This window comes from Cricetulus griseus, chromosome 2 (assembly GCF_003668045.3).
Source record: "Cricetulus griseus strain 17A/GY chromosome 2, alternate assembly CriGri-PICRH-1.0, whole genome shotgun sequence".
NCBI lineage: Eukaryota > Metazoa > Chordata > Mammalia > Rodentia > Cricetidae > Cricetulus > Cricetulus griseus.
Window position 1 is genome coordinate 399,691,819 of NC_048595.1, and position 21,966 is coordinate 399,713,784.

The window sequence follows — 21,966 nt, forward strand, 5'->3', positions numbered from 1 at the left end:
AATTGCGCATCAAACAGCAAGCAAAGACAGTTTGAGTCTTGGGCGCGGAGGGCAGAACGAATCCAGACTTTATTGTCAAGGAGGAAAGAGGGAGGGCGAAGGTGGAGGGCAGGGGTTGCTACATTGTCAAGCAGAAAGAGTCCATGGGGAGGGGAGGGCCAGTGGGGGCCGGTCCCCATCCCGGGTCGGCGCTGGAAGGGCTGACCACACAGAAACCACAGAAGGGACAGGTTGGGGGTCACGCCCCCGCCCGAGTTGTGCAGTGGAGGTGTCACGGGAGGGGGCAGCCATGAGGTCTAGGGATTGGGACGGGGAGGCTACAGACGGCAAATCCTGCGGAAAGGGGTGGGGCGGGGCTGGGCGGGGCGGGGGCGAGGCTTCTATTGCTTTTTGCTCACAGTTTTGCGGAAGGCGAGGCGGGGGTGGGCTTGGACCGGACACCCCTTGCCCCCCTTGGTACCCCTTGGGCGATGGGTGCTGGTGAAAAGAATGGAACCCGGACCGGGGAGGAAGAAGGCAAGGGAAGGGTCTATGAGGGCATCTCCTTGGTCCCACCCAAGTGCCTGAGATGCCCCCGAGTGCTGCCCCCTGCGATGGGCCCGACTGGACCTAGGGATGGGGCATGGTGCGGGGCGGGCACAGTGAGGTTGCAGGCGGTAAAACCAAAGTGCTTACGAGGGACCCAGGATCCCGCCTGCTCCCCTCCCCCTGCGGAGGACGGGTTTGTTCACGGAAGCGCTTTAGTTTGGGGTAGGGGGGCCGGAGTCCCAGAGTCCGCTTATTGCCAAGAAAATCCATGTTCTCCCCCCGGGCCCCGACCATGGCTTGTGAACCCCGTTTTGTGCTAGGTTTGGAGGGGAAGGGTTGGATGGACATGGCTTTTGGGAGGGGGTGTCTCCGAGGGGGCTCGGGGGTGAGACGGCCCCCCTCTTTTCTAGGGGAGAGGGAAGGACAGGGGGCGGGGTTCCCTGAGATCTGGGGTGTTCCCCCCCTTCTTAAGCCCCCCTCCCCCGCTACCCCTCCCCTTTCCTGGAACCCCGTACCTCGGGGTGGGGGGAAGGAGAGACCATTCAGGGAGCGCCGGGAGGAGGAGCGGGCTGGGAGCCCGGAGACCTGGGTCCCGGCTGGAGGTGGGGGATTCAATGGGAGGGATTCAGGGTTGAGGTCAGTAGGGGGAGAAGAGGATGGGTCCGTGCGCAGTTCGGATAGGTCCTGGGGCCGGGTGGAGTAGAGGATGTGTGATCGGTGGTCCCTGCAGAAGAGGTGCGGCTGGAGCTGGGCGCAGGGACAGCGGGGAGCCTGCTGCAGCGGCCATCACCGCAGCCACCGCCAGGGGGCTGGGGAGCAGGCCACCTGCCAGGGACTTGGGCAGCTCCTTGGAGAAAGTCAGTGTGCCCTGCAGCAGGCAGAGAGAGAGGGGCACAGAGGTCGGGCCAGTGGTCCAGCAAGCCCAACCTCTGCCGGCTTGTCCAGATCCCTTTCCAACTCTCCTGGGTCCTCCCATAGCCCAATTCCCCAGTATCCAGGCCTCACCGCCAGCTCCGCAGCGCCCCTAGGCTTCTTGTGACGGCTCAGTAGAGGGTTGGGCTTCCCAGCCACGCCATCTCGGTGCCTCCTACTGGAGATGTGCTGCGGTGCATTGGGTAGTAGGGCTGTGAGCTTTTAGCAAAAAGTAACCCCCAGAGGCAGGACCACAGATAAACACCCACCCATACTTCCTTTTGAGTGGCCCTTACCTAAGCTCCCTTCCCTTCAATAGGTCAAATTCCTCAAACACCCTGGCCTGGGATGGGTGTAGGACTCACCTGTTTCAGCTGGACCTCCGAATTGACCTTGACGTTGCAAATCTCACAGTGGAAGGTTCGGTCCTGGGAAGGGGCCTCTGGTTCCCCAGGAGTGGGAGGCCCCAGCCGAGGGTAAGCTTTGATGGGCCCCAGCCCGCTTCGGGCCTCCAAAATTGTCTTGTGCTTAGTACCTGGCCCACGGAGGCAGGAGATGAGCACAGATGAAAAATCCTCCAGGCCTACCAGGCCTCAAATGCCCACATTCCCAGTTATAATGTGTGAGTGATAACTATGGATTTATTTGGAGCCCTTTGGGCCCCTCCCCAAAACAAAGGGGTCTGGGGGAAGGTGAAGGTGAATGAGGAAGCAAGAGACAAAGGATTAGAGGAGATGGTTGGGAAAGGAGACAGGCTGGTAGGTCATAGAGGACCCAGCTATGCCAGAAGGCAAGGGAGGTCGGTAGCAGAGTGGGGTGGGAGTGGCATGAGGACAGGAGGCTGGTGGGTAGCAGAGGACTCATACCTTTGTTATGTGCCTCAAGCTGGGACAGGGAGTTCACAGCCACCTTGCACAGTGCACAGTAGAGCAGACGCTTAGCCTTCTCCTCTTCTTCCTTGCTACCCCCAGGCAGGGAAGCTGGGGCTGGAGTTCCCCCTTCACCCTTGGTTACACCCTGTCCAGACTCTGAAACACTGGGAGGGGATGGGGAGCCAGGCTGTTTCTCTGGGGATCCTGGAGCTGGACCCAGGCCATTCTCCATGGAAACTGTTGGGGAAGAAACATGGGGTCATCCCAAGTGGCTCTTCATGTGCAGACCCACCCCCATTTCCTTGAGGGTAAGGGCCCAGGAGCCAGTCCCCGCCCTGTTACAACATGCATGTTCTCATGCCCTGGGCCACAGCCAAATTCCGTTCAGCTGCCACTGGCTGGGTGTGTGATTGCGATGCTTGGCTTACTCCCCCAAAGCTAAGGATAGCCAAGGAGTAACCAGGCTACCTTTAGGGTAAAGCTGGCAGCCTGCACAGCCAGGGGGAAAGGCAGAAACCAAGGACTCATCCCACAATGGCCTACTGGCCAGGCTGGGCTTCCTGCCAGGACAACCCCTTCACAAATCCCTCCTGGCCCTCAAGGAGGACACTGAGGAACAACAGAATGGTGCAGAACCAGGAGGAGGGAAAGTCAGGAAAGACAGATGTAAGCATAGCAGAGGGAAACAGAAACAAGAACCGAAGAGGGAGGAAGCAGGGATCCAGGCTGCTCTATAATTCATGGCTCCATTAAAGATGCACAGGCCCCAGGTCTCTGCACTGGGTTCTTGCTTCTGCAGGGGAAACTCTAGCACTCCCACTCTTGCTCCAACAGCTGATCCAGTTTCCGGGTCATGGGGAGGGTTTTGGTGGGAGTAGAAGGTGGAAGAATTCCTAACCCCTGTAGGTATGTGCTTGTCCATCCTAGGATCCATCCTTTATGTCTCCTACTCATTCATGACATCCTTCATCTTCATTCCAAACCAGACAGCACATCCTCATCCCAAACTGGACAGGACGTCATGGTTTATAAAAGCGGTGTGTGTACAATATCTACCCCATGTCCTCAGAAAGTGTGCAGGGACTGAAGGAAGTGATGTGTGTCGAGCATCTACAACAGTAGTAGTCAATAAATGTTAACTAGCACCATCACCAGCTCTGGCCATCCTTACTTTACAGAGGTGTTAATACACTAAACCAAGATGATCAGACTCAGAAGCAGCCAGAGCACAATTAGAAATCAGGCCTGGCCCCTACATCTTTGAATGCCTGTGTGTGTGTGTGTGTGTGTGTGTGTGTGTGTGTGTCCACAGTGGAGACCTGAATCCTAAACTGGTGCTATAGAGTCTGTTTCTCATTATTTTTAGGGTGGGGCAAGAAGGACAGGCCAGAATAAGAGGAAATGAGGACAAGGGGAATGTTAGGTCTCTCTGGAGTTGGCCATGACTGATATCTGTGGTAATCCCAGGGTGGGGGTGGCTGATATCTTTCGGTCCCTGTATTCCCTCAGTCCCAGTTCCTTGGAAGTATGGTTGAGGATGGCCATCATCCATGAGGGGCAAAGAAATATGCAGTTGCTCTTGGTAGCTGAAAAAGACCCTAAAGATTTTCAAGTTTTTCTTTCTTAACTTGGCTCCAAGGAGTCCACATACCCATCTAAGACCGTTTAGGGAGTCTTGTAGCACATGGACTCAGTTTCCAGGGAAGCTGGTAGGGTTCTGATGTCCCTATCCCCTTTGGCTAGCATAGAGGGGCTTCATCTGGATCAAATGGATGCCTCCCTGTTCCTGGGGAAGCTTGCCAGGTGGCCTCACCCTAGCCCCTCGCTGAGTCACTGGGCAGTGGAGAGGACAGACAGTAGGGACTCTGTTGAAAAGAGCTGAGGCAGGGGTGGGTGGGGTGACAGGATGGAATTTTGACATCATTATGTCTGGCTCCAGGACTCACCTTGGGTGTCAGTGGGAGTGGGGATTGAGCAGGGAGAGGAACAGATGGGAGTTCTGGGAATTGGGAAAGAACAGAAAGACAGAGATCAGTTGAGAAGTGTGAAGGGGATTCAGACACACCTGGCCGAGGGGCTACACCATCCCCACTTGGGGGGGTGCTGCCTGCTGGAGCTGGGTCTGCTGATTCCCGGACACTAGGCTCCCTGCCTCGGGTCTTGGCAGCCTCGATGCCTTTGACTCTTCGGGCATGGCGATTACCCTTGTAGTGTGCCTCTGCCTGGCTCTTCAAGGATGGAGGAAGAACACAGAGTCTGAGATCACCTTTCATCTACTACATCCTCCAGAGCTCCCCCAGGTCTCAGGGTGGACTCAGCAGGCTGCAGTGTGCTCTGCTTACACCCCTGCTGTGTAGAGCCTATGCTGACACGTCTGCTTATTGCTGTGATGAGCTTCTCAAGCTTGAGTCCCTGAGAATCTGGATCCTGACCTAGTCCAGACTACACTCCATCACCACACCCAGGACTTGGCTAGTGACTAGTCCTGAGTAGAGGGAGGGGATCCTCAAGTCTTCAAGAGGATGCTGAACTGGGGGAGGTGGAACAGGCAACTAGTTGGCATCTCAGACACTAGGCCTAAGAGCCTAAGTTCTTCTGCCCACGATTCTGGCCTGCTGTTTTCACTAGTGCTGTCCTGATACTCCTCTTAGGCCTTGTTTTCCCTGGAGCCTCTGTGGACACCTCTGAGGACCCTGGACTCAAGCCCAACTCTGGAGACAGGAGACAGCAGCAGAGACAGCTGTCAAAACAGAGACACTTTATGGGGGAGGTAAAGGGGAGGCAAAAAGACGAGAGAGCTGCCTGTTATTGGCTTTCAATCCCTCCAGTCTTGTTCCTCCACCAGCAAATGGAGTCAGGGTTGGAGGAAAGGATGCCTAGAGTCTGAGCAGTGAGGCCTGATTCTAGTTTGCTTCTGGCTCCATCTACCCACCACCTGTCCATAGCCTCCTCTCCCATTTGTGCCATAGCTAAGAATGTATAATGTTGGAGTCAAAAGGTCACCTAGACGGGGATAGAAATAAAGGTGTACATGGGCAGGAAAGCAAAATTGATAGTAGAGCCTTGGTGTATAGGGCCCAGCAGTGGATACCAGACTGTGGATGTGTGTATCAGCCTGTGGATGTGTGTGTCAGCCTGTGGATGTGTGTATCAGCCTGTGGGTGTGTGTGTCAGCCTGTGATGTGTGTGTCAGCCTGTGATGTGTGTCAGCCTGTGGATGTGTGTGTCAGCCTGTGGATGTGTGTGTCAGCCTGTGGATGTGTGTGTCAGCCTGTGATGTGTGTGTCAGCCTGTGGATGTGTGTAGCAGCCTGTGGATGTGTGTGTCAGCCTGTGGATGTGTGTGTCAGCCTGTGATGTGTGTGTCAGCCTGTGATGTGTGTGTCAGCCTGTGCCTGTGATGTGTGTCAGCCTGTGGATGTGTGTGTCAGCCTGTGGATGTGTGTGTCAGCCTGTGATGTGTGTGTAGCATGCAGCCTGTGGATGTGTGTGTCAGCCTGTGGATGTATGTGTCAGCCTGTGGATGTGTGTGTCAGCCTGTGGATGTGTGTGTAGCAGCCTGTGGATGTGTGTGTCAGCCTGTGGATGTGTGTATCAGCCTATAGGATTCCCCTACTCAGCAGAATAAGGTTCTGCCGTTTTTAGGGCCCACACCCTACAAAGTCTGGACCTAAATAGAAGTCCTAATGGGGCTTTAGAGGGAGGGAATCTGGGGGATTCTCCTCATGGGCAAAGTCAAAGGAAGGTGCATAGACCAGTTTCAATATGATTTGGAGGGAGGTTAGCAATGGGGTGGAGAAAGGGGCTATGTGGGAGGTAGGAGGGAAATGGGAAGGGCAGTTTAGCAGATGCCAAAGGGGGCCTGGGCTTTGTGGAGAGCCAAGGAGACCAAACTCAGCATTTCAGTGTGGAAGGCTACAGGCCACACACCTTCTCTGATTCTTATCTTTCCAGGCATTCTGAATAGGGAATGCTGCAGCCCCAAGGACAAAGGGGCCAGCTGGCCTTAGAGGATTTGTCTACTTTCCTCTACAAAGGGGCCGGAACACACATGGATATCCAGGTCTGGTGGCATAGGTTTGTAACCAGAGCCATTTATGAGGTTGAGCCAGGAGGGTTGAAAGTTCAAGGACTCTCCAGGCCCAAGTAAGCTAGAGGCCACCCTGGGAAACTTCTAAGGCCATGTCTCAAAATAAAAAATATAAAAGAGCCAGACTCAAAAAAAAAAAAAAAAAAAGGTTGGACGGTGGTGGCACACACCTTTAATCCCAGTACTTGGGAGGCAGAGGTAGGCGGATCTCTGTGAGTTCGAGGCCAGCCTGGTCTACAGAGTGAATTCCAAGACTGCACAAAGGAACCTTGTATCCAAAAAGAAAGAAAAGAAAAAGGGTTGAGGACATAGCCCAGAGGTAATAGCACTTGCCTGCTGTGTGCAAGGCCCTAAATCTCCACCAACACACACACATACACACACAAAGCAACCAAAACATAGCGACCACTTGTCTCAAGTGTCTTCCACTAACTCCTGCCCCACCACAGGGTTCCCACTCTTTGTTCTTTCTCAACACCCCTTAGTTGAGCCCCCACGGCCACCCCACCCTCCTCACCAGTAGGTAGCAGCTGGCCTTCTTACCTGAGAATTGAATCGGATTTGACAGACATTACAGGAAATGACTGGCCGTTTGGTCTTGAGCAAGGGTCCTCCAAATGTGTGTGAGAGCACAGCCTTCTGTACAGGGTCCATCTGTGAATGTTGGGTAGAGTAAGCTAGGAAGCTGCACAAACTCATCTATCACCCCCACTTCCCCACACCAGCTGAGCTGAGGTGAGCCAAGGTTCTTAAGCCCTCTGCCTCAGGCTTCAACATGCTTAAAGGCTTTGAGCCTCAACTTTCTAGTTCTCTCCAGACCAATCTTCACAGTCCTGGGAAGGAACTGAAGGACGCACTGGCCCTACTGGCCCCATTGCTCCCATTTCACAGGAAGTAGAAGTGGTCTGTCTAAGGCCACACCATGAATTAACAGCAGAGCTGGAAGTTGGACGTGCACTTTTACTCTGGTTCAACATACCATGAGGGTTCAACTCTGTCTGTTACCTTAGCCTATCTCCTACTGACAATAGCCACTGACAGACATTCCCAAAGCATCAGAGGTTCTGGGACTCCTGAGTCCTTTTGGCCCCACTCTGGGGTACAACTGTCTGCCAAGTTCAACTTTTGGTCCCAGGAGACAGATGTTTCCGGCTTCCTGTCTCTGGGCCCTACTGCACCGTAACACACTTTGGTTCTGGATATCCCCCAATACCTCTTTTTTGTTTTTTTCCAGATAGGGTTTCTGTAGCCCTGGCTATCCTGAAATTTGTTCTGTAGACCAGGCTAACCTCCAACTCATAGAGATCTGCCTGCCTCTGCCTCCTGAGAGCTGGGATTAAAGGCGTGTGATGATGACACCACCACCACCACCACCACCACCACAACCTGGAGGTTCTGAATCTCTCTCTCTCAATCTCTCTCTCTCTCTCTCTCTCTCTCTCTCTCTCTCTCTCTCTTTGTTTCTCTTTTTTTTTTTTTTCGAGACAGGGTTTCTCTGTGGCTTTGGAGGCTGTCCTAGAACTAGCTCTTGTAGACCAGGCTGGGCTCGAACTCACAGAGATCCGCCTGCTTCTGCCTCCTGAGTACTGGGATTAAAAGTGCTCGCCACCTGCCTGGCTGGTTCTGAATCTCTTTAAGTCAGTAGCTTCTAACAGGCATATAAGAACTTGGGAGAGAACTGGTGGTTCAGTTAAGACAGGGAAGAGGAGAGTGGGAATAGCTCTGGTCTGAGTGTGCCCAGGACCTTCAGGGCCTTCTCTCCCTATCATCATCAGCAGGACTTCAGAGAAGAGCTGATGGGCTCGTAGGGGTTGGGAACCCTCTCTGCTCACCCTGGGTCAGCAGATGTCTTTGCAGTCTCCAGTCAAGAGTTCACATGAGGTGTGTAGCTGGGGGAGGACAGGAGCTTCCCTGAGGCCTTTTGCTATCAAGGGATACAGCTAGGGGCCCAGGAGCACAGAGCAACCTCTCTGAGCACTCCTCTCCCTCCACCCTCATGGCCAAGGAGGGAAGAGACAGGAATGCAGCCAGGGCTGAAGAAATTAGGAATAGCTGGGACCTCTCAGAACAATTTAGGACCGGAACCCTATTTTTCATAGGGCAGGCATTAAGACATAGTTGCTGGTGACGCAGGAATCCTTATCAACTCTCTCTGTGTGCTCAAGTTTTAGGGTTTTCCATGAGACAATATGAGGGATAGAATAGGAATCTTCTCTCTGCCTCCCTCAGGAGTTTCTTCAGGTGCTTGGAGTTACTATCAGGAAGGGGGCTTCAGGGTCCCAGTTGAACTGAGTGCTGACCTATGTCTGTCCCATTTTGGTTATAATGGATGCTGGAGCCATAACTGAGTGAGCCATCACTCCAGACAACCAGTGTGACAACTGTCAGTCTCTTGCCTGCTCCTGACCATAAGAAGCCCCTCTTAGTGGCTGTCTTCACCTTCCATAAACTTCTTGAAAGCTCTAGTCACATACAGGGAAAAGTCAAAGAGCAAAAGAGTGTGTGTACATGCATGAGTCCTAGACAGGCTCCCATCAGTTTGTGCACGGGTCGGTTGTGAATGAGTGTCATTTACTGTGTGTATCACTTGAAGATCAACATTTATGCTTTGGGGGCTTTGCTGACACTGTGGATAGTCAGGTTGTGTAATCTTCAGCTGTGTGTTTATCTGTACAAATGTATGATGTGTTTGGCAGAAAGAAAGACAGACGGAGTTGGAGGCAGGCTTTAATCAGAGAGGGGAGACAGATTGCTGCTCTCAGCTTCTAGTCTCCACGCCTCAGTCCTTCCTTTTCAGAGACACCCCCACCCAACTCTGCCCCAGGGTTCTCATGAGCCCTGGGCTTCCTCACATGCTGGGTGGGGAATGGGAATTCTGCCCAAATAGAAACCTAATCTGGGCCAGGAAACCTAAGTCGTATGAAAACAGTACGGACAGAATAGGATGGAGAGGCGAGAGCAGTCTGTACCATCACCCCAGCCAGTTCCCAGGAAGGTCTGAGGGCCCAGGATCCCAAGGATTGAGTTTTGGACTGACTCTCCCAGTCTCCATCCCCTAATAGTCTAGGTTCCAGCCAGGTTCCTCTTAATGGGTGAGAAGCTTGGGGAGGGGAACAAGGAATCCAGCCTGCCCCACCCTCTCTTCTAGGGACGGAGGAGACTGCTGGCTGAAGGTGAGGGCTCAGGGCCCAATCCCCAAGTAAGTGGAATGTGAGCCACTGAGGTGCTCCTCTATACCAAGGTCAGGAGGCCCCGGTGACCTAGATGAAGGCTCCCTAGGGAAGGGTGGAGGCCAGCATCTCCCAAGGCCCGTTTCATTATAGAGACCCTTCCCTGGGATGCTGCCCTAGACACAGCCTGGCAAACTCTCCAAAGCAGTCCTCTCCCACCTGCCCTCCAACAGTGGTGAAGGGGAATGGCTCCCTGAAGCTGGGGCAAGACGAAATCAGGCAAGGAGGGAAGGGCAAGGAGGAGCGAAACAAGATCGGGAGCAGGAGGGGGCCTGCTATGATTAGGTTTCCTCTCACTGTTCTTTATCGGATAGAACCCACTACCCCTTGTTCAACCACCCACTTCCCTACCCCACCCACCCCTCAAAATAAGGCGACAAGGGAAATAAATGGGTGGAATGGCAAGGGGTGGGAAGACCTGAGCAGACAGGACTGACAGGGAAAAGAGGGAGGGGAGGGTGTCCAAAGGGCAGGTGGGGAAGGGCTGCAGGGAGAGGGCAAAAGAGGGGTCTGGGCAGCGTAGTGATCTGAGGGTGGGTGTAGGACCGATGGCAAGTCTGAGATTTGGGGGATTCTGAGGACCTGGGAAGCAGAGGCTAGCGTGTCCAGCAAGGTGGTAGTAGTCGGGGGCGCCAGTTGGGCTCCAGAGATCGGTGAGGGCCGCGCCGCGTGGGGGATGGGCGACAGCCGAGGACTGGGCGAGAGAAGAGGTGGCCGGCCCCGCAGGGCGGGCGGGGATGGGGTGGGGGGCGCTGCGGCAGCCGCGGAGGCGGGAGGGGAGGAGGGGACCGGGTGGCTTACCCTGCGGGCCCTGGCGGCCGCGGCTCCATGGCCCGGGGTGGCAGACCCAGGCAGGGGCCGAGCCTGGCCGGCCAGGCGGGCCGGGGACGCGGCGCTCGTTGCCCGGGCGGCTCGGGGCTGTGAGGCCCGGCTGGTGGGGAGGAGGGGAGGCGGCGCCGGTCGGTCCGGAGCCCGCCCCGGAGGCGGGGCCGAGGGCGGGCCGGGACCGGGGGCGGGGACAGGGCACAGGAGAGGAAGGCCAGGGGGCTCCGGCAGAGAAAGCTGGGGACCGCGACCAGACACTGCTACCAGGAAAGGCCTTGTTCCGCCTCGGGGCCTCTCGGCCAAGCGGCAGGGGCATTGACCTAATGACCTCGGCTACCAGCACTTGGGTTCCTTCCTGGGTCCAGTGACCGTCCCGGTCCTGTGCATGCATGACCGTGTTTGCCTAGTTCAGACATCTGTCTGTCCTTTCTTTCACCCCTTCTGCCCTGCTCCGTTCTCCTCTGCTGACAGCTTTTGCTAAACAACCCTTTCCCAGCTTTCCCGGCGCACAGTCCCTGTGACCCCGCCTTTAACAAGTCACTTAGCTCACATGGGTGGGAAACCAAGCCCGGGTACCCAAGATTCTCAGCGACTTCTCTGGTTGGTGGAGCCGGGGGCTGCCTGTGCAGAAGCGACCTCAAGAGTGTGGACGTCGCCCCTTAACCTCTTCCCACCTCTTCTGGATTCTCCACCTGCCCTAGCACCAGGTTCCCAGAACTACGCTTCGTGCACTTGCTGCCCTCTGGTGGCCAAGTGCGACAGCACCGAGAAGGCCAAAGAATCCCCACTGCCAGGACACCTCATTTTCCTTGGACAAGGCCTCTGTCTCTGGGTCTCATAGCTCCCATCTTACCCAGAGCAAGCGACCAGAGAGATAAGTGAAGCTGGGTACTGGTTTGAGAAGGACCGACTTTGGGAAACAGTGACGGATGTCCAAGAGCAAAGGCAAACAGTGGACTGAGCAGGGGGAGAATGAGGGAAGATAATAAAAGTATCTGAGGGGCAGAACTACTCATGTAGGAGAGAGAGATGGGGGGGTACTAATACACACACACACACACACACACACACACACACACACACACACACACACACACACTTCCATAATTCCACCAATACCACCTACTGTCGATTGAGCCCTTGGAATGTGCCAGCTCTGCACTGGGCTCTTTGCTTGGATTATCTAATTTAATCATCACAACCGCGATTTGAAGTAAGTACTGTTATTATCGTTACTTTGTAGATGAAGGAACTGAGGTTTAGAGAGGTTAGATAATTTGCCCAAGGTCATGAGCTAGTAAGTGGCTGAACTGGGATTTGAATTTAAACCTGGGCAGCCTGACTCGAAAGCCACGGACTTAGCTGCTGCACAGTCCTTCCGAAGGCGCGTGTGCAGCTTTTCTGCAGTCCTTCCTCTGCAGAATCTGAGCCGTCATGCAGCCTGACTTTCTTCCCTGTCCTCTCCACCTCTACACAACAGACTCAGCTTCCCAGCCCTCCAGCTGCTGGCTCCTGTTCCCACTGCAATTCTGCTTATTTTCTTGGTCATCCCATCTTCCCCTTTCTTCTTTCCCTTAAGTAACAGTAGCAGTAACTAGGGACTAGGCAGCAAAGCTTTGATTGAGCACTAACTGTGCTAGGCATTATGATTTTGTAATACAATTCACACTCACGGCCTTGCAAATTAGTACTATTACCGCTCCCCACCCATGTTGATTTTTTGGACAGTTTTATTATGTAGTGAAAATCTGTCCTTGAACTTGTTATCCTCCTTAGGTAGACCAGGCTGGCCTGGAACTCACAGAGATCCATCTACTGTTGGAGCACTGGAACTAAAGGCGTGTGCCACCACTGCCTGCCTCAGCCTTTTAAGTGTTGGGATTAAAGGTATGTGCTGTCATGCCTCACCAATATTTCATTTTATAGTTGGTAAATTTAAGGTTTGGGATGGTTAAATGGTTTGCCTAAGGGTGTAAAGCCAAGAGTTTGCAACGTTAATTTATATCCTGAAAGTCAGATGCTAAGGAGGGTGCCACTTGCCACCCTGCTGCACTCCCAGGCTTTTCACACTGGTGGCTTTATTAACTATAATTTATATCTGCTAACTCCTTCTGAGGTATTGGGGCTTGATCTCTTGCATATCAGTGCCCTACCACTGACCTATATCCTCTGTCTTCTCTCTTTCTTTGCTTATGACAAAGTTTTACTTTAGTTCGGGGTGGTCTGGAACTCACCGTGTATCCTAGGCCGGCTTGAAATTCATAGTGATCCTCTCACCTCAGCATTCTGAGTGCTAAATCACCAAACCTGGTTCTAAACATATGCTGACTAGTTCTCTATTTTGTACTTAAAAGTGTGTGTGTGTGTGTGTGTGTGTGTGTGTGTGTGTGTGTGTGTGTTTGAGTAAATGCCCCTGCTGCTGAGCCTAATGACCCAAGTTCAATTCCCAGGACTTATACAGTAGAGGGAGAAAACTCAGTGGAAGGAAGAAAACTAATTCCCACAAGTTATTCTCTGGCTCCCACATATGTGCACAGCACAATAAAAAATAAATAAAACGTAAGTTTGTTATGGTAGTGTTCACTTTTAATCCTAGTACTCAGGAGGGTTTACACAGTGAGTTCCTGATCTACACAGTGAGTTCCAGACCAGTTAGGCCTATAGAGTGAGATCTGTCTAGATCGATAAAGCAGTAGACAGACAGATGGATAATTTAATAGAAGGAAGAAAGCCTGCTGATACAGTAGTTCATGCCTGGAATCCCAGAACTCAGAAGCCTGAAGTGTAAGGATCTTTGTGAGTTAGAGGTCAGTCTGGGCTACATAGTAAGAACTTGTCTCAAAAAACAAAAACAAAAAGGCTCCAAAGCCTTTTTAAAGTGATCTTTCAAATTACTTGGGAAGTAGAGACATGAGGATCACCACAAATTAGAGGTTAGCCTGATCTACAATAGTAATTTCCAGGCTAGCTACTAGCCTGGACTACATAGTGAGACACTGTCTCAAAAAGCCAAAAACAGCTGAGTGGTGGCGGCATGTACCTTTAATCCCAGCACCAGTGAGGCAGAAGCAGGCCGCTCTCTGAGTTGGAGCCCAAGCTGGTCTACAGAGTGAGTTCCAAGACAGCCAGGGCTGTTACACAGAGAAACCTTGTCTGAAAACAAAAACAAAAACAAAAACAAAACAAAAGCTAAAAACAAAGGGGCTGAGGTGAGCAATGAGACAGCTTAGCTGGTATGTGCACTTGTTATGCAAGTCTGAGGGTCTGAGTTCTGGCCTCCACCACATGCTGTAGTATGTGTGTATACATGTACACAATAATAAGACATTTTAAATGCCAAACATCAACAAAATAAGCTTGATAAAACAAAACCATTCAAAATACAAAAGAGTATAAAGTTGGCTCTCCATATTCTGAGGTCAAATCCTCATCAGGATTCACCTGATGGTATGCTGAAAATATTTGAAAAAAAAATCATACCTGTATTGAACATGTACAAATTTTTCCTTAATAGTTTTTAAGTTTTATTTATTTGTTTATTCTCATGTATTACATCCTGACTTCAGGCTTTGGTATTTTTTTATTACATGTATTTATTTGTGTGTATGGAAGAGTTCTTGTGCACATGTTCATGCCATAGTGTGCTTGTTCGGGTCACAGGGCAGCCTGCAAGAATTGGTTCTCTTCTTTTAGATGTGGGTCCGAGAGGTCAAACTCAAGTCCTCATACTTGGTAGTAAGCACCTTCACCCATGGAGCCATCTTGCCATCCCCAGACTTTTTTTCTCCTGTCATTATTCCCTAAACAATACATTTGTAGTGTGTACTATAAATAACCAAATGCAATTCACTGTACAGCAGATATGTAGGTTATCTGCAGGTATTGGATTAGTTTATACAAGGGACTTGAATATCTACACGCTTATCACTCATGGAGTCCTGGATCCATTGCTCATGAATGACAAAAGATGATTATATAACAAAGAGTACATCTAGGATTTGGAGCATTGGTGGCACATGCCTTTAATGCCAGCACTCAGGAAGCAGAGGCAGGTGGACCTCTGTGAATTCAAGGCTAACCTGGTCTACAGATCAATCGAGTTCCAGGACAGCCAGGACTGTTACACAGAGAAACCCTGTTTCTGGAAGGTGCCCTCTTGCCAGCAGGCCTGACCACCCGAGTTTGATCCCTGTATCCCACAAGGTGTCAGGAGAGAATGAACCCCTGGTTTTTCTTTTGACTCCCACACCTGCACCTGCACTCCCATACACAAATAAAATAATAAATATTATCAAAATAGTTTTAAATATTTTCATTTGATGTGTTACAAATGTTTTGTCTGCATGTGTGTCTGGGCACTGTGTGTATGCCTGGTGCCCATGGAGGAGGTGAGAAGAGGGCATCAAATTCCCTGGACCTGGAGTTACGGATGGTTATGCGCAGGGAACCAAATGGGTCCTCTACAAGAACAAGTGCTCTTAACCAATGAGCCATCTCCCTGAATAAATATTTAAGAAACAAAACAACAGCAAAAACCACCTCAGAACCAGGTGAGATGGTACATGCCTTTAACCTCAGCACTTGGGAAGCAGAAGTAGATGGATCTCTGTGAGCTCTACACCAGCCTAGTCTGTATAATGAATTCCAGGCATGTTGGGGCTATATAGTTAGACCTTGTCTCAAGCAAATAAGCAAAGCAAACAAAAAACAACCCTACATCTCAGGCTGGTTGAGAAGACTCAACGTTAGGAGTATGTGGGGCTCTTTCAGAATACCCGAGGACTGATTCCAGCACCTTCATCAAATTGAGTGGTTCACAACAGCTTGTAAGCCCAGTTCCAGGAGCATCTGATGCCTCTGGCTTGCCTCCTCAGGCACCTGCACTCATGCACATGCCCACATACTGACACATATGTAAATATAATTTAAAATAATAAAAATAGGGGCTGGAGAGATGGCTCAGTGGTTAAGAGCACTGCCTGCTCTTCCAAAGGTCCTGAGTTCAATTCCCAGCAACCACATGTTGGCTCACAACCATCTGCAATGAGATCTGGTGTCTTCTTCTGGCCTGCAGGCAGACATGCAGGCAGAACACTGTATCCATAATAAATAAATCTTAAAAAAAGATATTTCTAAAAAAAATAATAAAAATAAGTCTTTAAAAAACCCGTATCTCTGTTCCTAACTGTAAACTCTCCTTCCCTCACAGAGTGGCATCCATCCTGTGAACATCCCAGCACCCACATATAAACATCCCCCTCTTTTAGTTTTATAAATAGTACCTACTATTTTATTACTTACTCTTTTTTTTAAATTACATTTTAATTTGAATTACCTGTGGATGTGTGTGTACTGGAATCAGTTCTCTCCTTCCACCATGTGGGTCCTTGGGGTAAAACTCAGGTCGTAGGCTTCATGAAAAGCAGCTTCACCCACTAAGCCATCTTACTCCCATTCTCCGCTCACTTTCTCTCAACAGTCTCACTCGGTGGCCCAGGCTGGCCTTGAACTTGTGATCCTTCTTAGTTTTTGTTGTTGTTGTTGTTTCCTTGGTTGGTCTGTTTTTCCCTTCCTTCCTTTCTTCCTTCCTTCCTTCCTTCCTTCCTTCCTTCCTTCCTTCCTTCCTTCCTTTTTGATGACTCCAGTCCCATACCTCAGCTTCTTGAATACAATGCTACCAAGCCAATCAGGCCTGACTTGAAGCTTTTTATTTATTTTATTATCTCATGTGGGGGTGGGGGAGGGGGTGCATATGTGTTGGTCAAAGAATAACTTTGTGGAATTGGTTCTCTCTTTCCACCTTTATGTAGGATCCAGGCTTTGAACTCAGGTCAGGTCACCATGTTTGCATGGCAAGTGCCTCAGGCCCACTGAGCAGTCTCACCCATTTCTGCCAGTTCTTTTTTTGTTTTGTTTTGTTTTTTGTTTTGTTTTGAGACCATCTTGCTAGGTAGCTCAGGTGTGCCTGGAACATACTACCTTCTTGTTCTGTCTCCTGAGTTCTACAGTTACAGGTGTAGCCACCATGCCCAACTCATTTATTATTATTTGTTTTTCTTTTATTTTTGTTTTTGTTTTTGAGACAGGGTTTCTTTGTGTCATATCCCTAACTGTCCTGGAACTAGCTCTGTAGACCAGGCTGGCTTCAAACTTACAGAGGTCCGCCTGCTTCTGTCTCCTGAGTGCTGGGATTAAGGGCGTGCGCCACCACCGACTGCCGGGTTTAGTCTCTCTCTCTCTCTCTCTCTCTCTCTCTCTCTCTCTCTCTCTTTATACAACATTCTGCTTCCATGTATATCTGCACACCAGTAGAGGGCACCAGATCTCATAAGGGATGGTTGTGAGCCACCATGTGGTTGCTGGGAATTGAACTCAGGACCTCTGGAAGAGCAGTCGGTGCTCTTAACCTTTGAGCCATCTCTCCAGCCCCTAGTTTCTCTTTTTAATGTAGTGCTGAGCATTGGAACCAGGACCTCATATATCACGGGTAGAAGCTGTACTTCTAAGGGACCTGGAGAGATGGTTTAGCAGTTAAGAGTACCTGGTGCTTTTCCTGAGGCCCCACCTGAGTTCCTGAGTCCCATTCCCAGCACCCATTTGAGGTAATATCAGCTCCAGGGATCAACATCTTTAGTCACCACAAGCACCTGCATTCATGCACACATGCACATAACTAAAGATAATAAAAATGTTTCTAAAAGAGTTCTACTTCTGAGCTATAGTCTCAGCATGCTATGGTCACAGCTTTAACTAGCTCTTCTAGAAGCAGTGGCATCATGGAACTGTTGGGAGTCGGAAGTTCCATTATAGGGAAAGCAAAACAGCTGAATGAATGGAAGTGCTTGCCATCAAGCCTAAGAACTCGGGTTAGAATTCCAGCCTCGAAACCCACAGTGGAGGGAGAGAACTACTTCCTGAAGTTGCTCTCCAACCTCCCCACTCATGGGGCAAGAGTATCAGCACACACAGACACTAGAAATAAATACAAGAAAGAGAAAGAAACCCCAGGTTATAGCTGGATGGAGTGGCAGGCATATACCTGTAACCCCAACCCTAGAGAGGCAGAGGCAAAAGTCCAAAGAGCAAACAAGCTAACAAACAAAAAAACATTTGCACGAATGGATAAGGCTGAGTCTCAGATGCGTCATTTAGCTTCTGTGTTTCTTCATCTACAGATTGGGACAATACTAGGACTGCTGAGATGGACAAGAATTCAGTGTTAGATAGAGGATGTCATTCCTGGTCCTCAAGCTCTAGTGACACCATCTCACTTGTACTTTCCCAAAATGTTCTGGAATGCTCTCTATGGCTTGTAGGGGAAGCTGTAGCCACACCTTCTTACCTGACTCTGTATTGGTAATTTCTTACTATAATGGCTACCTCCCTTTGTTTTATCTTTTGTTATATTTTATGTGTATGAAGTGTTTTCCTTGGGATATTCTGTTTTTGTTTTTGTTTTTCTTTGTTTTGTGAGACAGGGTCTCTCTATGTAGGCCTGGCTGTCCTAGAACTCACTCTGTAGAACAGGTTGGCTTTGAACTCACAGAGATCTGCCTGCTTCTACCTCTCCATTGCTGGGATTAAAGGTGTGTGCTGCCAAGCCTGGCTTTGTATGAAATATTTTGTCCCCATGTTTGTAAGTGCACCACATTCATGCCTGGTGCCCTCAGAAGCCAGATCTCCTATGACTGGAGTTGCAGACGGTTGGAGCTGCTGTGAGGGTGCTGGGAATCAAACCCAAGTACTTTGGAAGAGTAGCTGAGCTCTCCAGCTCTTCTCTAAGGCCACTTTCACAATCCTATGAATATACTTTGTGTTGGTGAAACTTGTCTGAAATCCCAGTACTTGGGAAGCTGAGACAGGAGAATCCCCAAGAGTTTGGAGCCAGTCTGGGCTACATCGTAAGACCTTATTTCAAAAAAAAAAAGCAAACACAATACAAAATAAAAACTACTAATGATTCTTCAGAGCCCAAATCCTGAGTCCTTGTTCCAGCTAGGTTAAGTCTTTTTCTTCTCCTTTCCTTTATCCTGCTTGGCTCCAGTTGGCCCCTTAGGTTCTCCTATACCCAGCAAGCTTTTCTTGATACCCCTTGTGCTCCCATGCAAACCAAATGCTTTGAACATGGCTCTTCATCAGGTTATAGTTCACTTGCTATTATTTCTACTAAACCATGGGCTCCCTGAGGGCAGTGACCAACTGATTCCTATGCCTCAACACTGGGTTAGGAGAATATAGTAGATATTCAATGCTGTGGGGTTTTTGTTTGTTGTTTGTTTGTTTTCTGAGACAGGATTTCCCTGTAACTTTGGAGCCTGTCCTGGAACTTGATCTGTAGACGAGGCTGGCTTCGAACTCACAGAGATCCGCCTGCCTCTGCCTCCTGAGTATTGGGACTAAAGGTGTGCACCACCACCTGGCTCAATGCTGTTTTTATTAAGTTGCTTTAATTTTTTTCTTTTTCTGTTCTTAGAATTGAAGGTAGGGCCTCACTCATATTAGGCAAGTTCTTTACCATTGAGCTGTATTTTAAGCCCCTTCACCCACTGTTTTTTGAGACTGAGTCTCATGAAATTCAGGCTGGCTTCAAACTTGCTGTGTGACTGAAAATAACCTTAAATTCCTGATCTTTTGCCTCTAACTTCTGTGTGCTGGAGTTACAGGTGTGCACCACCACACCCAGCAGAAATCACATCCCTGTTAGTGTTTCTGTGACAATATTTATGACCTTCCTTCTGCTTTGGTGCATACATGCCTCTCTCACTAACATAGACTGTCTTCAGTTTACCCTCCTGTTAGCTTGGGTCTAGGACAATGCCACTTTTACAGTCAATGCTAGGTTCCCTCGTCTGTAAAACGAGGCTAATAACAACAGCCACCCTAAAGCATTCTGTAAAGGTTAAGATATGACAAACACTTTGTAAAAGTCAGAGTGCAATGCAAATGCTGGTTTAGGTTTCTGGAAGGAGTTTGGGGGTTGCAGCTAGGACTAAACAGAACTCTATCTCCTTTTAAAAGACAGGGTCTCATGTATAATAGGTTGAGGATGATCTTGAATTTCTCAATCTCCTGAGTGCAGGTACACCTCACCACACCTCATTTATGCAACCATCACATTCAGGGCTTATCTGAATTACATTTTGGGCACATACTGTGTCAACCAGTGTCTATCAGTTACTAAACCCTTCTGAGCCCCAGCTTCTGCCACCCCATTTGTCAAATAGAAATACTAGTGTCAGCCGGGCAGTGGTGGCGCACGCCTTTAATCCCAGCACTCTGGAGGCAGAGGCAGGTGGATCTCTGTGAGTTTGAGACCAGCCTGGTCTACGAGAGCTAGTTCCAGGACAGCCTCCAAAGCTACAGAGAAACACTGTCTCGAAAAACCGAAAGAAAAAACAAAAACAAAAACAAAAAACAAAAAACAAAACAAAACAAAAAAACCAAAAACAGTAGCTGTGTAAGCCTGATGATTTGAGCTGGATCCCTAGGACCTGCATAAAAAGCTAGATGCCATGGTGTGCATCTACTACTCCAGCACTCCTATAGTGAGATGGGAAGAGAGGAGAATAAGCTGAAAGCTCACTGGCTAACTAGCTTGGAGTACACAGCGTGGCAGAAACACTGTCCTCCACACTTGTGCCGTGTGTACCTGCACACAGGCTTACAAACTTTCAGGACATGCGCACACACGCGAAGGAAAAACCCCACAGCTGTGCTAGCCTTCTTGTTCCTTCCCTCTTCCCCAACCCAGTATCCTCAGCTCTTTTACTCCCTACAGCATAACCACTTAGGCTTCCTTATTCTCCGTATGGCTGAGCACTTCACAGAGGGATGAGTGGGACAGAGCAGTGCCTGGGTGACAGGGAGAGCTCAGCAAATACTCTGTTGTTATTGCAGTTACTATAGCACCAAAGAGCCAGCAAGTGCTTGCCACCCAGTGACTAGACATGAGGAACACAGGGTCACAGGAAGTCAGGATGAGTTAGGCTTACAAGGAAGGCGCAATGGCTGACTGAGAGTGAGGGGGTTCAGGGCCAGGGGGCGGAGAAGAGGCAAATGGACCATACTCACTGTGCTATAGTTGCTGAAGAGGCCCAGGGTTGGGGCTGGCTCCAGTGGAAAGGGCAGGATCTGCTTGAGGTCCATTGGGGGCTGCATGATGGGGGGCTGCCGGAGCAGAGGGAGGGGCCCTGCCCGGCTCAGGCTGCCTGAAGGGCAGAGAAAACATTCTGTGGGGTAGGAAGACTGGAGCTTGTCAACCCCACCCAAGTTCATAGCACTACTCCCTAGATGAGGCTCCTACACTCACAAGTGTGCCCCCAGAGTGTGAACCATATACATACTTCCCCTGCTGCTCAAGGAGCAGACCCACTGTGGGCCTGGGGACACAGGCTGGTCTTCCCTTCTGGGTGGTTTTCACTTCCCCCTTCTACTGCCTCCTTCCCCAAGCCCTTTAGGCTTTTTACAGACCCAGGAAAAGCCTAGACCTTCTCTGTAGACAGCCTGCCCCTGGACCGACTCTGAATCCTTAAGTCCCACCTCTGGTCTGGAGTTCCCTGGGTATCTGAAGGTTTGTTGGATACCAAGAAACATAATCAAGTAGGTGACTTAACTCACTGTCCAGAAGGGGACATTGAGGAGGCTGCTGCATCTGGCTCCCTAAGTTATGATGCTGTTCAGGTCATAATTCTTGAGTAATTGTCACCATCTCCGGGTGCCATTTGCTCCAAGTCCCTTCTGTAGCCCCTCAGTCCTATCAGACCCATTAGTCTCACCCACCGGGTGGGTTCAGTTCCAGCTCTGCAAGAGGAACCTTAGCCAAAGCCTCTGGGGAGAGGAGGGCCTGCATGTGACCCCAAGGGGAAATGAAAGTCCAGCTAGCCATTCAGTAGCACCTCTGAAACCTTCTCTTCCCTCTAGAGTCCTTAAGGAGGCTCTACCAGGTTCCTAAGGACCCAGCTCAAAAGTACTCAGGACCCTCTGGGTTTCTGCTGGCCCAGCTTCCTTCTGAAGAGGCTTTTGTCCACCAGCTGGGCAGTTCCTGCTGCCCTCCACTACTCCTGCACTCTCTGCCAGCAGCAGGGGTTTCTGGAACAAAGACTAGACCAAGAGACTGCATGCCTGGCCCTGGACCTCCCTTGACCTTCTTAGGGTAGTGGGTCCCCAGGATCCTCTCTTGTTCCCTCCACAGAGACACCCCTGTCATACCTTCAGTAGCTGGTACTTGCTGCCCCCAGGCAGTGGCCTGGCCCTGGCCCCCTAGGGGCCTGGGCCTGACAGTGTCCCCTTCCCTTGGTTCTGCCCTCTGCCCCCTTCCTTTACCATCCCCCTCCCCCAGCCCAGTCAGTAGAATCAGCCAATCAGAGGCCCGGAAAAGTGGGGCAGAGGGGAGGGCGGGGGAGCAGGGATTAGGGGAATCTGAAGCGAGAGGGAGGGGGTGGGGAGGGCTCAGGCACAGCTGGGGGTGGAGAATGAGGTCCAGAAAGGTCTGGAGGGGTCTGTCTCTTCCA

At 50.5% G+C, this 21,966-nt stretch overlaps 1 protein-coding gene across 1 annotated transcript; it reads right to left on the reverse strand.

Moving 5' to 3' along the window:
- Positions 1–36: 36 nt before the first annotated feature.
- Znf385a (zinc finger protein 385A) lies at positions 37–21,746 on the reverse strand. Its single transcript, XM_027396780.2, has 8 exons — positions 21,665–21,746; positions 20,528–20,664; positions 6,945–7,055; positions 4,378–4,540; positions 2,307–2,549; positions 1,806–1,975; positions 1,534–1,629; positions 37–1,396 (listed from the first exon to the last, which is right to left on the reverse strand). The coding sequence occupies exons 2-8, from the start codon at positions 20,612–20,614 to the stop codon at positions 1,166–1,168; spliced, it is 1,101 nt and encodes a 366-aa protein (XP_027252581.1). The 5' UTR covers positions 20,615–20,664; positions 21,665–21,746; the 3' UTR covers positions 37–1,165.
- Between the last annotated feature and the right edge of the window lie 220 nt (positions 21,747–21,966).